Source organism: Rhinolophus ferrumequinum, chromosome 10 (assembly GCF_004115265.2).
Source record: "Rhinolophus ferrumequinum isolate MPI-CBG mRhiFer1 chromosome 10, mRhiFer1_v1.p, whole genome shotgun sequence".
Classification (NCBI taxonomy): Eukaryota; Metazoa; Chordata; class Mammalia; order Chiroptera; family Rhinolophidae; genus Rhinolophus; species Rhinolophus ferrumequinum.
In genome coordinates, this window is record NC_046293.1 from 1,424,160 (window position 1) to 1,438,430 (window position 14,271).

The 14,271-nt window shown below is 60.6% G+C and overlaps 1 protein-coding gene across 2 annotated transcripts in view; it reads right to left on the reverse strand.

Annotated features, from left to right (window-relative positions):
* Positions 1-8,288: 8,288 nt before the first annotated feature.
* The window catches only part of TAFA5 (TAFA chemokine like family member 5), a 172,026-nt gene continuing 166,043 nt past the window's right edge, over positions 8,289-14,271 (reverse strand). For both annotated transcript variants that reach the window (XM_033118402.1, XM_033118401.1), the window contains exon 4: positions 8,289-9,910. In XM_033118402.1, the coding sequence (XP_032974293.1) occupies positions 9,902-9,910 (9 nt within the window). In that variant the 3' untranslated portion in view covers positions 8,289-9,901. The remainder of the gene's footprint in view (positions 9,911-14,271) is intronic.

Genomic DNA, 14,271 nt, shown 5'->3' on the forward strand with positions numbered 1-14,271 from the left:
CACTGCATGGGCTCCTGAACTCAGCAGGCCGGGTCCACTGTCCCACACGCCTCTACCAGCCTGAGGGCCTGTCACAGGCTCCTGGGCCTGAGTGAGTGCACGGCGGTGAAGGCATAGTTCCCACGATCAGGGACCTGCAGGTCCCTGGAAGCCGCAGGGCAGGTCGAATGGCAGCGGCTGCTGGTAAAGGTGAGAGGGGAGCCCGTCGGGGCGGGCTCAGGGGAGCAGGGACGGCCCCTCCTGCACAGCAGCCACAGGCCAGAGTTTGGTCCGTCCCCAATGTACCTGCTCCTTAAGAGTATTTTTTCCCTTTTTCACATTTTCTTTCCTTTAAAAACAAATAACAATGTCTTTGGAAGTTTGTGTCTGACAAACCGCCACCCGTATCCCAGGGCTGACTGTGAGGCAGACCCCCTCCCCAGCCCCTGGTCTGTGGGGATCACGTTTGGGGGACGTCCCTGCAGAGGGATCCTGGGCTGTCTCTGCCACACACCCCGGGACTGCATTTATGTCTGGAGCACGTTCCTGTCACAGCCCCGAGGACACACCATGCCCCCTGACAGTGGGGGCCATGGTGACTGCGGGACACCCGCCTCCTGGGGACACAGCTGGCTGGACAGACACTTACACGCAGACACAGACGGACACACAGACGCCTCCCAAGGTCAAACAGCCATTTCACGGCTCGTCTGGTACAACCAGGTCATGGATACAGACCCCGAATTTCCTGGCTGAGCACTTTTTTTTTTTTTTAACAAAAAACAACTCTTACACAGTCTTACATTTCAATTTTTTCTTTAGAAGGAGTGAGTTGTGTACAGCAGTGTTAAATGCTTTATGGAAAAGAAAAGAAAAACTACGCTAAAACTAACTTATTCATCTTCATCTTCTTCATCTTCCTCCTCCTTTTCCTTATCTTCCTTCTTTTCCTTGCTCTTTTTGGCCTTGACAACTCCCTTTCTGGCTGCAGCAGGCTTTCCTTTAGTTCCGTCTGCAGGAGTCTTCGTTTTGTAGTTTTCCTGCAGCTCAGCCACCTCCTTCTCATGAGCTGTCATTGCATCTTTGCAACGTCACCGATGGATGGGCCGGGGTGCGCTCCTTTGATTTGGAGGCGACACTCAGAACAAAATACGTAAAGGCCGGAGGAGGCCTCTTGGGTGCCTTGGATCCTTGAACTTCTCTTTCATTTCCCCTGTAGGAGGGATGTAAGTCCTCATTCCTCTTTCATAACAGGCTGTGTCCGCCTTTGCCAGGTCTTCAGATTTTCCTTTCTCTTCAGCAGACAGTGTCCCCCTCTCTGAGCTCCTCTAAGAAAACTCTGAGAAGAGGACTGAAGCAACTGGCTGCGGGTTCTGTGCTCCTCCCGGCAGCTTTGCACAGAGAATGCACGTGAGGGCAGTCTGCTCTCGGCCTCTTAGGGACTCCTCTGCCCGTGTTAATTATCTGTCCTCAGCGAGCAGTCTCCCAGGCCCGTCTGGCTGGCACTTGCCCCGGTGCTGTCTGTGTGGAGCTCTGTGTCCTGCGATGGCTGCTGAGGACAACCTTGGACATCTGCATTTGCATTGCTTCCCTGGACCAATGAGGGGCCACAGCCCGACACCCGCCCCCTAGACAGAACCCAGGGGGCTGTTTGCCGACAACGCAATGCGGAGCAGACAGGGCACAGGAGCCCCTGCCCCCCTCCTCTGAGACATCATTTCATCCTCACGTCAGTGAACTTTGTCCCAGAGTGAATCACAGCCCCTCCTGGGGGCCGAGCCCACCGCTGGCCCCCATGAGCTTGTGTTCCCCGCCTCCTATGTGGGGTCCAAGGGCCCATAGGGTGGGGGACTCCAGGCCTGAGGGCTGGGCCACCTGAGGCCTGAACAAACACCCAGGGTCCTTGTCCGAAGCCTTTGACCTTGACTATGACACGGAATGCCGAGGCCAAAGCACCCCTGAGCAAGGGCAGAACTCTCTGGATAAAAGCAGTTGGTTGAGAAGTCCCTTGGCCTCCTTCTATAGGGTCACAGAAAAGTCTGGAAGGACCCACACAAGTATAGGGGCAGCACCAGAGGGAAATGTCTTCATTCCATGTTGCTGACGTTTCTTTCCCTTTCACGCGTGGGGAGCAGACAGGCCGGCAGCTGATGGACGGCGCTGTGTGGGGGGTTGGCTGAGTCCTGCACTGGCGGCCGCCCCACACGTCTTGGGGTGTCTGCACCTGTCCGACTTCCCCGTGTCAGGACCCCTCCCAACTTCTCCCCACTCGGGGGCCGCCCAGGCCTCATCTCACCCGCAGTGATTTACGGGCCCTCGCAGCCATAATTAACGCGAAGTTTGTGAATCCAAAGCAGAAAAGTCAGTTTAATTATTTGAGAGTCAGAAGGCTCCTTCTCTCCCGCTGACTTATGACGTCCAGCCGCACAGCCTCGGTCGCCTACGTGACAGTAAAATTGGGTTACATTTTAGGAATTAAATTGATAACTTGACGAAATCGATTTCATTAGCGAATGTGTCATATCTGCAGTTAATGATGGCCAGTGCTGGAACAGGACCTGACGACAACCCTTGAAAAACGGAGCCGATGGAGATGAGATCAGGCTGGCGGTCATGCATTTTAATCGTCCTCACTCTGCAGGACCCGCTCCCCGTACCCCAGGCATCTGCCGTGTTCTGTTGTCCTGGGTCCCCGGGTCCAGAGAGGGAGTGTGCCCACTGTCCAGATCCACGGCAGGTGTCGGGGACGGTGACAGCTGGGGCCACCAAGAGCGGTAAGGGACATCTTCTGGACGGAGTCAGCCAGGTCCCAGGTGCTCCTGGGGGACGAGTGGGCCCTAGAATACTAGATGCTCCTTTAACACCTGTGAGCCCTAAGGCCCCAGCCCTCCCTGCCGGCCTCCCTCCAACCACTGTGGCAGAAGGGGTCCCACGAAGGTGGAAGCAGAGGCCCCCTGCGGGGGTCCGCCGTCCGCAGCCAGCAACACCCTGGGTGCTGGGCCTCATGTGGCCCCGTCCTTCTGAGCCAGTTCGAACATCCCCCAGTGAGTTGTGTGCTGGCAGCCGTTAGCTGACGCCACTCGCGATGCACTTGTCTGGGACAAGACCACGAAGACTCACGTGGCCAGGACTGTGCCCCTGCAGCTCGGGCTTCTGCAGATCTCCAGGGAAGGAGCCCAGAGCATCCCGTCTGCTGGCCCTGCAAGGCCTATGCCTCAGGCTGGGTCCCGGGAACCACGGGCAGGGCGGCCCCCGGAGCTGAAGGTGTGTGTGGGGCGTGTCTTTGGGGTCTGACTCTGGCCACAGCCCTGTCGTTCGTGGCCAGAGTGCCTCCCTGCCCTGGTTCGGAAGGGAAGGGCTTTACGGCCAACCTCTGGCCACGCGCCGACCTTCCCATTCTGGGCAGTATCAGACGGGGTGTGACCCTGCAGGTGGCTTCAAACGACGGCCGTCCTCCGGTCCCCTCTCAGAGGCGCGTCGGAACACCAGCCCTGACCACGGGCTCTGGACAAGTCACGTCATCTCCCAGGAACGAGAGTGTTTCCTTCTCCGTTTGTGATCTGAGGTGAGGCTGGGCTCAGACGACAGGGTCGCTCTGTGGACTTTTGTGTGGAAGGTACCATTTCAACGTTCAGAGAAAATTCGTGGCAAAATGCTTGCCTGGGCTCAATTTTAGTCAGGCCCCTGTGAGCCTTCCGCGGGGCTCGGCCTGACCGTGAATGTCCCATCCACCCACGCGGAGTCCAGTTCTAGGAAGAACCTGCTGCATCGGTTTAGAGAGGAATCCCAGTCTGGATATGTGACCAAGTTCTGCAGCCCCACCTGGGACGTCTGAGCCCCCGACCTGCCTTCAGCAAGGATCCTGCGCCGTCGGTTTGGTGAGAAACCCCCACTCATGTTGTCCCCACTCGCAACTTCCTGCCCACTGGCCACTCACTCTGCTCATCGGCTGTCGGTGCCCAGCTGTCTTGGCTGCATTCGGAATGGAGCCGGTCTCGCCCCGAGTGCAATAGTCCTGCATAAAGTCTGACCATTTCTCAAGTGTCAGAGGAACGTTTTCTCTAATGCTCACTGTGACATTGGATGCCTCTGCAGACTGGACGGCAGTCGCTTCCCCAGGCTCAACTTTCCACCTTTATGAGAGGACCAGGTGGTGTGGCTGGCCCAGGTGGGCAGAACCAGTGAGAAAGGAGGGTCACACCACGGGCAGACCCTCCAGGTGCTGCCAGCTGCGAGGGGCCACCTAGCCACCCACTCACCCACCGAGGAAGGAGACGAATGCCCTCCCTGCTGTTTTGGCTGAAGGAGTAAGCGAGATGACATTCATAAAAGCAGGAAATAAATGTGGTTATTATTGCAGAATAATTCCATGACTGTGGGCACAGAAGGAAGAAATAAAAGATACTTAAGATGCAGTATCCCCTAAAGCAGCTAACAACTAACTGGGGAAAATACACACAACCACAGAACCGGACAAGCCAGCCCAGGAAAGGAGTGTGAGCACGCAGCCTTCACAACAGGAGACCACAGACACCCACCCCGTGCCCACGGCTGGAGACCCAACGGGGTGCTGCTGTGGGGAGGTGACGGGCTATGTGCCAGGCACTCAGACTCCGTGCTTGAGGCCTGAGTGGGGGTGGGGGTGGGGGCGGCTGAGGACAGAGAAACATGCTGACCTCTGGAAACAGACCCCAAGGGGCTGAGCGCTGACCCCGCCTGGGGCTGGCTTGGAATCCGGGACGGTGTGGACACACCTCTAACAAATACGGCACCACAAAGGGCCTGCACACAGGAGGTGCTCCGTGTCTGGGAACGGGTCCAGCCGTGTCCCTGTCTCCCAGTGGCAGCCACCCCCCGGGGCCAGGGCAGTGCAGGGAGCAGCCCCCACAGAGTGGGTGCCCACACGAGCTTTCACTGTAGTGGTGAGACAGTGCAAGGTGGGCCGGGGGACACCTGAGACGGACACTTCAGGACACGAGTGCATGGGGGTGGGCTGCCGTCCCCACCTGGATCCCGTGCCGAGCACTCAGCCCGGGTGCCATGCAGCCCTGCTGCCCCATCCCAGCCGGCATGGCACCCCTCGCCCCACCGCGCTCTGAGCCCACTTCCTCCCCTCTCCCAGCCACCTGCTCCAGTCTGTCCACCTGTGCTCCCCTCCCCTGGCCCCTCTGTCCAGGTGGCCAGTGGCCCCTCTCGCACATCAGTACAGTTTCTCCCGGGCCAGGCTGACCCAGGAGGCCCAGGAAGGGAACAGAGGCAGTGCCCCCTGGGTCCTCTCCACAGCCACACGGGGCCTGGTACCAGCTCGGCCTGGGGTGTGGTGCCATCACCAGCTCAGATCAGCACCACCTGAGGCTCAGCCTGCAGAGAGATGTGCGGGGGCCCCACCTCTTCTCACTGAGCCGAGCACCCCAGAAACCTTCAGGAATCTCCAGGTCCTTACATTCCATGGGCTATTCAAGAGAAGCACACTCTCCATGGGTGGCAGTTTCTCGGGGTGACAGCTTCGGACAAGGGTGCCAACGTGAGGGGTTGCTGTGGCCCCTGGGACTCCCAGCAGGAGAGGACTTGGGATGCAGGGGAGGGGAGGTGCCTGGGGGGCTGGCAAGGTCCAGCAGGACAGCCCGGGGTTTGTGGGTGCCAGCCCATCTCAGTCGCCTCCCGACAGACACCTGAGCGTGACCGTGAGGCCCCTGGAGGTGAGGAGCCGTGTAGGGCTGCTCCTCGGACCCCACTTAAGTGCTCAGCACATGAGGTGACCGTGAAACAGGCAACGTGCACGCATGCCACACGGCACTGAACATACCCTACAACACAGCTGCCCTGGGAGGCTGAGCTGGTCCCTCACCTGGACCGGCCGGACCACAGCTGGTCACAGGAAGGCACACCTGAAGGCTGTGGCCGTGACGATGGGGACCCTCGCTCTGCACCTGGAGCTTCACCTTCCCTGGACGGGGAAACGCTCATAGGATGCCAACCTCCGGCAGCCGAGGCTCACGTCTACACCTCGTGGAGGCAGAGCGAGAACGCAGGCCCACGCGGGGCCTCCGTGAAACGCGGTGCTGTGAGCTGGAGCAGTGTCGGCGGGTGACATGCAGAATCGCCCCAAAAGGGCTGAGGGGTGAAGGAAGCACACCCGCCGCTCTTCACAGGCAACCTGTGCCGGGCCTGTCACGTACAGCGGCCCCTAGACCTTCCGGAAAGACAGCTTGGCACAACTCTGCCTTCCTCCAATGGAGAAGCTGAGGCTCAAAAACGCGGTGCGACTTGCTCATGCCACACAGCTAAGACACGATGACCCGAGTCCCACCCCCCTTATACAGCAGCGTGACCTCCACCAGGCCGGGCCTGTCCTGGCTGCCAGAGCCCAGGCTCAGGAGCCAGGCTGCCCTGCTGGAGTGGCCAGTGGGCGGCTCTGGGTGCAGGGCTGGTGTGGCTGGGGAGGACCGAACAGTCTCCTCTCCCCTCTGGGGGCAGCGTCCACGCATCTGTCAGCCTCAGTGCACAGTATGGCCAGGACAGGGCACCGCGGAGGGAGCAGGAAGACGGACCTCACATGTCCGTCATGCCTGGGAGAGCACTCCAGCCCACAGAGGACTCTTTCCACAGCCTGGAGGCCGGCAGCCACGATGCCCGCCCGTGCAGTGGGTAAGGAAACCGAGGCCAGAAGACCAAGTCAGCAACAGGCAGAAGCAGTGAGCGGGAGCCTCTCAGGGACTCGTACCCGCCAGCAACACTGGCCTGTGGCACGAGGGGAGCCATGTTTGCGGAAGGCCAAGCTCCAAAGGAGGGGCTGTTTGTCACGCAGCGTGTCCCAGCCCTGACTGACAGCCCCGGCTCTGGGTGGCGGCAAGCAGCCTTCCTTCCATGAGTGCCGTGGTCATAGAGCTCTTAATCTTTTTCTCCAGCTTCATGATGTATTGGTCCCTCCGATAAGCCCAGAAGACTCTGGAATAGTGACTGGGGCCCCTACAGACTGGGCGGGCCGCTCTCGGACCGAGCCACCCAGGAGCCCTTGCTTGCACAGCCTGACCCCTGGCACGCGAACACCGCCTGCCCCTTCCAGCCTCTCATTTCTCATGTAGACAGAGAAAGGATCAGTGGGTGGACCCCTGTCCAGGTCACTCGCCCTGCTGTTTGCGCGCTGACTGCAAAGCCCCAAAGCTGTTCACCAAGGTGAGCCCCCCGCACAAGACGCCTGGGCGACCACCGGGGCAGGGGAGCGGCCCTGCTGGGGTCTCTGTGGCAGCTGCTGCCTTCCCTGCCTCCCAGGACAGGCTCAGCTCCGTATCAGTGGGCAGGGGCAGGACTGCTCCAGTCGTCAGTGAAGTCACCTTGAAATCAAACGCAGACTTCTCATGGCCTACGGCTCACCATCTGACCACTTGGAAACTGCTTGCCCTTCGGTGGGGGTCTCTGAACTCCAAACTGCTCCTCAAAGATCTGAGCGGATTTCCCCAGAAAGGGGGTCCTGTGGATGTCGGTCTCCGTCGGGAGTCCCCGAACTCAGTGCTGCTCCTGGGTCGTGAGGGGACAGGTGAAAGCATGTGGTCACTAGCCTTCCCACTGGCACGACCGAGGAGTCCTCGGCCCCAGGAGAGGAATGAAATAGAGTGAGGTGCCTTTTCTCTCCCGTGGCCGCACGCGGACGAGACTGAGGCCCAGGAATCGGCCTCTGCCTGGGGGAGGGGGACTCACATGCAGGCCGAGGGAGGCCCGGTGCCCGGGAAGGACGCCCTGCGGCCAGGTGTGCTCTGAGCCCCTCCCGCTCCGGCCAAGCGGGCTGCAGCCCCTCTCCCAGGACACCACGGCCAGCGAACAAAAGCCATGCTTATCAAAGGAGCTTTTTCTTTATTTTCATAATTTAGCTGAATCAACACAAAATTGAATACTGTAAAACAAGAAAAAAAAAAAGCCGTAACATCTTAAATCCCCCGGTCTCTGCTCTGGAAGATGTCTACACTTGCTGTCAAAAGACACAGGTGAGAGGGAGGTGGTGGGGACGCTGACGGGGTGGCAGAGGTGTGCAGGGCTGGGGGACCCTCCCAGGGCTCCTGCCCGCTGCCTGCCGGAGCGAGGCCAGGCCGTGGAGCCCGGGACTGGCGGCTGGGACAGCACCCTGTGATGAGAAACCAAGATCCCAGGCGTTTCTTTTACTGCGAAACACACATACCTCTAAATCTGTGGTGACTGGAAGGTAAATTAAATAGTCATGGACATTGGAACGGGCCTTAAATAAGTGGTTTTTCGGTCCTATCTTTAGTCTACGGGTGCTGGAACAGTTGCTATATAGTTATTATTATTATTACTTTTTTTTTTTACTTTTTTTTTTAGTAGCATAGAACTAGCATAATATTCCTGTTAATTGGACCCTTAGGTAGTATACTGCATCGGAAACTCAGGAAAACGAAGGAATCTGGCACTGGACGACCAGGGGAGTGAAAAACACAACCGGCCCTCTATTTGCGGGGCCTGGTGACCCCGCTGTACCGGGAGGGACGTGGGCTGGCGGGACGCCTGCCCTTGCCTGTGGCCCAGGCCCCTGGTCTCCACTTTCTCCGTGAAGGCTGAGAACGAGAGGGCCGTCCAAGCGGGGCGCAGAGACGGGCTGCACAGAGCTGTCAAGGTCTGCGAAGGTGACAGGGGTACGAAGAAGGAGACAATCGACCCGAAGAGGCGACATCGAAATACTGCTCACTTGGTGGTCACCAGCCAGAGGCCCCGGGGCTGGACCACCCGACCCAAACCACATGCACAGACACGGCCTCCAGGGGCACTGCCAGCACACGCGTGGCATCACGGCCCTGGCTGTCTGCGCTCGGCTCCCCTAGGTCTGGGGGGGCCATTGTGCCCATCCTGGCAACTTCAAGGAACACCCGGACTCGCCCCGCCTCTCAGGACGGCCGGGGCGACCACAGTAATTGTTAAATAGGATTTTCTACAAATATACAACATATAAAAACTGTTAAATATATAACTTTAGGCTTTGCAAAATACATTTAATGATCTCTTTCAAACAAGTGTTACTTTAGTTTTCTTTAATTTGCTTTCTGGAGCTAAATGGCGAATCGGATGAGACAGCAGTCACGGGACACCCTACATGCTCTTGGCGAATACTGGATTATCCCACTATCGGAAATGGAGCGTGGAGAGGCGTGTTGAACTGGTTAAAACTGGGAGTGAGTTTAGTACGATCGAGTCCATCTAAGTACAGAAGGGCAGGGCGCACGCGTCAGTCTGTGTCCCCAGGGCGGCGGGCTCTGCGTGGGGACTTCGCCGGCCGCGTCCCGCGGGGCTGGCCGGCATCCTCGGCCCTCCCAGGGCGCGCCGCAGTGTCCGTGGGGTGGGGGCCTCTGCCGGGCCGCCCTCTCCGCCCCGCAGGGGCCACCAGCATGTCTCTGCCCCTGGGCCCCCCGTCGACCGGGGACTCTGCCGGCGGGGGCGCATCCGCGGTAAAATAGATTTGTTCTTTGGTCTATTGAGTATATACTGAAAGGATAAGAAAATAAAAGCAATTCGGACAGTCTGGGGCACAAGGAGAGGCCACTTCTTCGCCCAAGAGTCAGTCCTCCCTGGTCCAGTGCCGTCTGCCTCTCTTGCTGGCTCAGCTGCGGCCCATCCGGCCCCCTCCTCGTCCTCTTCTTCAGGACACACAGCCAGCGCCCAGTCAGGGAGGGCGGGCGGGGCCAGGCCCCCAGGGACGCCCGTGCACCCCCACCGTGTCCGGGGCCAGACTCCTCGGTGATGCCGGACAGACTCACTCAGGAGGCTGAGGACACAGGATGAACCTGTCGGGCAGCAGAGAACCGGGGGGCGGGCGGATAGGGAAAGGTGGCGTCCACTGCGGAAGGAGGACTGTGGCCCTGGCGTGGCCTCTCCAGGGAGCCAAGGCCCCTCCCTGTCCCCTCTGGGGCTGCGTTTGTCAGGAGACCTGAGGAGCAAAGAGAAGAGAGCGGTCAGCTCTGCAGACACGAAGCGTCCTTGTCAGGAATGGTGTGAACCCAAGAAACGTCCCCATGGCCAGCCTGGCCAGGATGGCGCCCTCGATACATGTGACCCTCTCTAGGACATGAGCAGATCCAGACTCAAACGCTGGGGGGACATCTATACCTGCCAGTGAGCTGCCCCGAAACACCCAGCCCTCCGTGGCCGGTGGGCACATGGCTGAGCACCGTCCAAAGCAGGTGTGAGCATCCTGGCCAGGGGGTCGGGTCTGGGCCCCCCCCCCAGGTCTCCCTAAGAGTGCCTCCCACTGCACCCCGTACACAGCTGGCACTGAGTAATTACACAGAGAAGAGCGATGGGTGTGTGTGTGTGTGCAGCCCCGGGGAGCCCCTGGGAGGCTGCAGAGCTGGGGGGCGTGCACGTCCCTGGCCCAAGAGGCCCCAGCCCCTGTCACCATCCCAGAGTCCCAGCAAATGTGACAACACACCAGCTCACGGCCAAGGTGGGGATGGATTATCTGCAACAGGCTGTTGCAGACCCAGGGCCACCTACATGTTGGTGGCAGACCTGGGACAGAGCCGAGGGTGTCCAGGGAGAGTCAGAGTATCTGTGCCCCCGGCCCCAAGGGTGGCTGGGATCCACAGGTCCCTGTGCCCGAGGAGGGGCTGTGTGACTGTGGTGACACCCAGGCTGTGAGTGCCACCCTCTTGGCAGGCCCAAGCCTCCCATCGGGCCTGCAGAAGCAAGGACGGCCGGGGGACTGGACTTGGCCGCTAGCACACGTGGAAGTGACCAGGAACCTCTGAGGAAGCCGTGGCTCCTGTCTCCACGTGGATGGGGCTGAGCCTGGCGGAGAGGCCTGTGGGGCAGAGCCTGCATCCCCAAGAGTGACCGCAGGCCGGCTCTTTGTTTTGGCAGAAAACCTGGCAAAGCGCCTGAGCTGGGATAGACAGCTGACGGGCCGTCCGCCCGTCCTCCCACCACTGGAACCCCTGCGACCAGAGCTCCCCCAGCCCCAGCCCTTGGGCCCACACTCCAGGCAGAAGGGGATCAGGTGGGGCCCGTGTGCCCTGTGCCACCTCAGTGCCCGCCTCGGCCTGGGCCATCCTCTGCCTGCTTGCCGTCCGCGCAGCTGGGTCTCAACTGAAAGGCCATCTCCCTTCCTGGAACCCTGTAGGATTCTCAGTGACAGCACCTACCCCACCTGCTGTCCCTACTGGGCTGGCCCCAGGGTAGGTCTGTGCCCAAGTCACCTCGGCCTTCCCATCACACACGGGTGCTGGGGGACGGGCGGCCCACAATGTAGGGGATGAGGAGGGAGGTGGCATGGTCTGGAAGCTCCCCACATGCCCAGGCATGAGCCCCGGTCCTGGGAGTCACAAGGGCACAGCCGGCCGGGCTGTGTCTTCTCAGGCCATCAGCTAAGTGACCAGAAGCCCACTTTCAGGGACACGAGTGCCTGCACCTACTGTGCCAACATCAGCGAGAGGGGCTCTGGGAGGATGCCGGGGCACCTCAGGCGCCAGAGCACATGACAGAAGGTGACGGAGGCACCGCTGGCCCTCAGCCCCGACCCAGACGCAGCTCTGGGCTCATGTCACCAAGGGAGGGGCTGGTACTGACCGGGGCCCCCTGTCCCCTATAACGTGGCCGAGCCCTGGGGGTCAGCGTGGCCTCCTCCAGGGCTCCCCCAGGACTGTACATCGGGTCCCCCCACGGCAGTCCTGGACACGGGAGGTGTGTGTGACGGGATGATGGGGACGGTCACCAACTACCCTGAGCAGTTCACCAGCCAAACCTCATCCTGGAGAGACGGGTGGTGGGAGCTCTGGGGCCCCGCTTGGGGCCTGCCCAGTGCTCAGAAGGTGGTTTTGGGCGATGTGAACAGATGAGACGGCGGGGGGTCTGGGAGAGTACAGACCCTGCAAGTAAACCCCAGAAATGCATTATTTGGTGGCATCTGCTTTCAAAAGAAATGCATTGTTTTAATTTGCTAGGAGAGTGGTGTTTTCTTGCGGCTCCATCTTCACTCTTGGCGACGGCTCGGGAAGTAGATTTCCGCACGTTCACCGGCCGCCCGTAAGTGGCTCCTCTTCTGTGCCGGAATCCGCTTCTCACCGATGGCAATGACAGCGCTGTGCCCGGCGTGTGGTCCGGGCAGCTCCTGTGGGGCCGGCGCCTGCACACTCAGCTTCTGCATCCGGTCAGTCTGGGCAGGGGCGTGTAGCCCGGGCACTGGAAATCCACCAGCTGCTGGACAGTGTGCCCACATGGGCTGAGCAAGTGGGGAAAGCGTGGCCAGTGTCTCAGCAGTGAGCAACTGGGAGACCCCAAGGCCATGGCACCTCTGCCACGGGAGCCGTGGGGGAAGACGGATGACAGGGCTACTGTGAGAACCTGCAAAATGTGCTGTGTGCCTGGCGGGACAGGGGACACGGCCTCGTCCTCACCAGGCAGGGGCCAGCATATGCTTCCGGTGCCTCAGACATGGCCCGGACAGCGCCTGGCCCCACGGACCGGAGGGCCTGCACGGCGTCCAGCGGGGTCGTTCCTGGAAGGGCAGCCTCTGGACGGCCCGCGGTGAGCCACAGCCTGTGGCACTTCATTCTTCAGCCTGAGGATGAGCCTGGACGCGTGTCCTGCAGGCCTGCGGACTTTGTGGTCAGCAGAGTCCGGGTAGAGAGCTGGGATCGCTCCTGAGCTTTCTGGAACCCCCTGAACCCCAGCGAGCCCGTCAAAAGACACGCTGTCTTCACCCTGGACCAAGGCTGGATACGGGCGGGCTGGCCTCACCTCCCCGGGGGCAGGCAGCTGTGGACGTGGGTCCAGGTGACTGACGCCCTTCCTACCCGCCAGTGGATACTGGCTGACGGACCTGGGTGGCTGCGTGCGGGCGTCCCACGTCCAGCTGGATTCTGTGAATCTCCATCGAAATGGGCAGCGTGTGGCCGAGAGGGCTCGCCTGATACACCCGAGAGAAAACGTTCTCCCGCCTGTGAAGCGGGATGCCGCTGGGCGTGGCCACCGTGGGGATGCTTCCGGAAAGGGAAGGCCTGTGGGCGGAAGGATGGCAGCTCGGCGTGGGACCGCCCGTGACCGGGGACGCCTCCGTCCAGCCTGTCCATAGGCCCAGTGCACTGGCCCCGACACCAGGGTCACCCAGCCCCAGGGGTCCACTCCTCCCTTCGGACGAGGGAGCTGGGCTCCCAGGCTGCTCCTGGCCGTGCCCGACCTTGGGGCAGCACCTACCCCCCAGCCCTCTTCCTGGACGAAGAACTAGGAGACGGCACCCTTCCTGCAGGGACAAGAATGGGTAACACTCCTTGTCGGGGGACCGGCAGGTGGTTGGTGACAGTGGCCAGCATTCCTGGGGCCTCAGCACGGGTTCCTGCCCTGGCGGCTGAGCCTTGGTCTCGGACACAGGTGGGCCCACACCCGCTTCGCACTCCTTAGAAGTTTCCACTTGACCGGAGGGTCGGGTGAGCATTCTGGACGAAGGAGCACAGCCTTCTGGATTGCAAACCCAGCAGAAAGCCCTAATGAGCAGCACAGAGCTGGCCGCAGCCTGCCTTGTGGGAGGCTGGGGACCACGAAAGCTGTTACCATGGAAAAACAAATCATAACCAGGGAAGAAGCTTCCGGAAAGCCCTGGCATCATCCTCTCCACGTCCAGCCATCTGTGTGGTTTCTTCTGAGGGACCATTTCCTGATGTTGCACCAGGTCCCACTCAAGGAAACCCTGCTTCCTCCCCAATCCCAAACTGACGAGAGTGGCTGGACGGCCGTTGTCCACTGTGAAATAACCAAAGGAAACATTACGACGCGGCCTGAGCTTGCTCTCTCTGGGAACCAGGGGGTGCGTGTTCTCGGGACCCCACCCCGGTCCCACGGGGCCCTCTGTTCTGCGTCTGAGCCTGGGGAGGTGTGCTCGCGTGACAGACACCCGATGTGTCTCCAGTTGTGTGTGCTCAACACGTCCACTCCCCCGCCTGTCTGGCCGTCACCCATCTGTCCTTCCAGGCAGACACTCACTGCTTCCTGGGCTCCAGCCACCTGTAGCCCACTCTGCAGAGCACTGGGAACGAGGTCCCTGTTCCCAGCTGCTCCAGGGGTCAGGGCTCCAGCCCCGTCAGGCTGCTAACTGATGACACGCTGGTGGCCGGTCGAGCCCGGGGCACTCAGGCCCTTGTCTGGAGTCGACACAGAGATGCAGCCATCAGCAGCCACCTGTTATCTGGGTGACAGACCCTCCCGTGAGCTCTTCTAGGTCGCAGCTCCTGCTCCTGCATAGGTGCCAGCACGCATCCCGCCCTGCAGTGAGTGTTGGGGTGTCTTGGCGGGATTCCC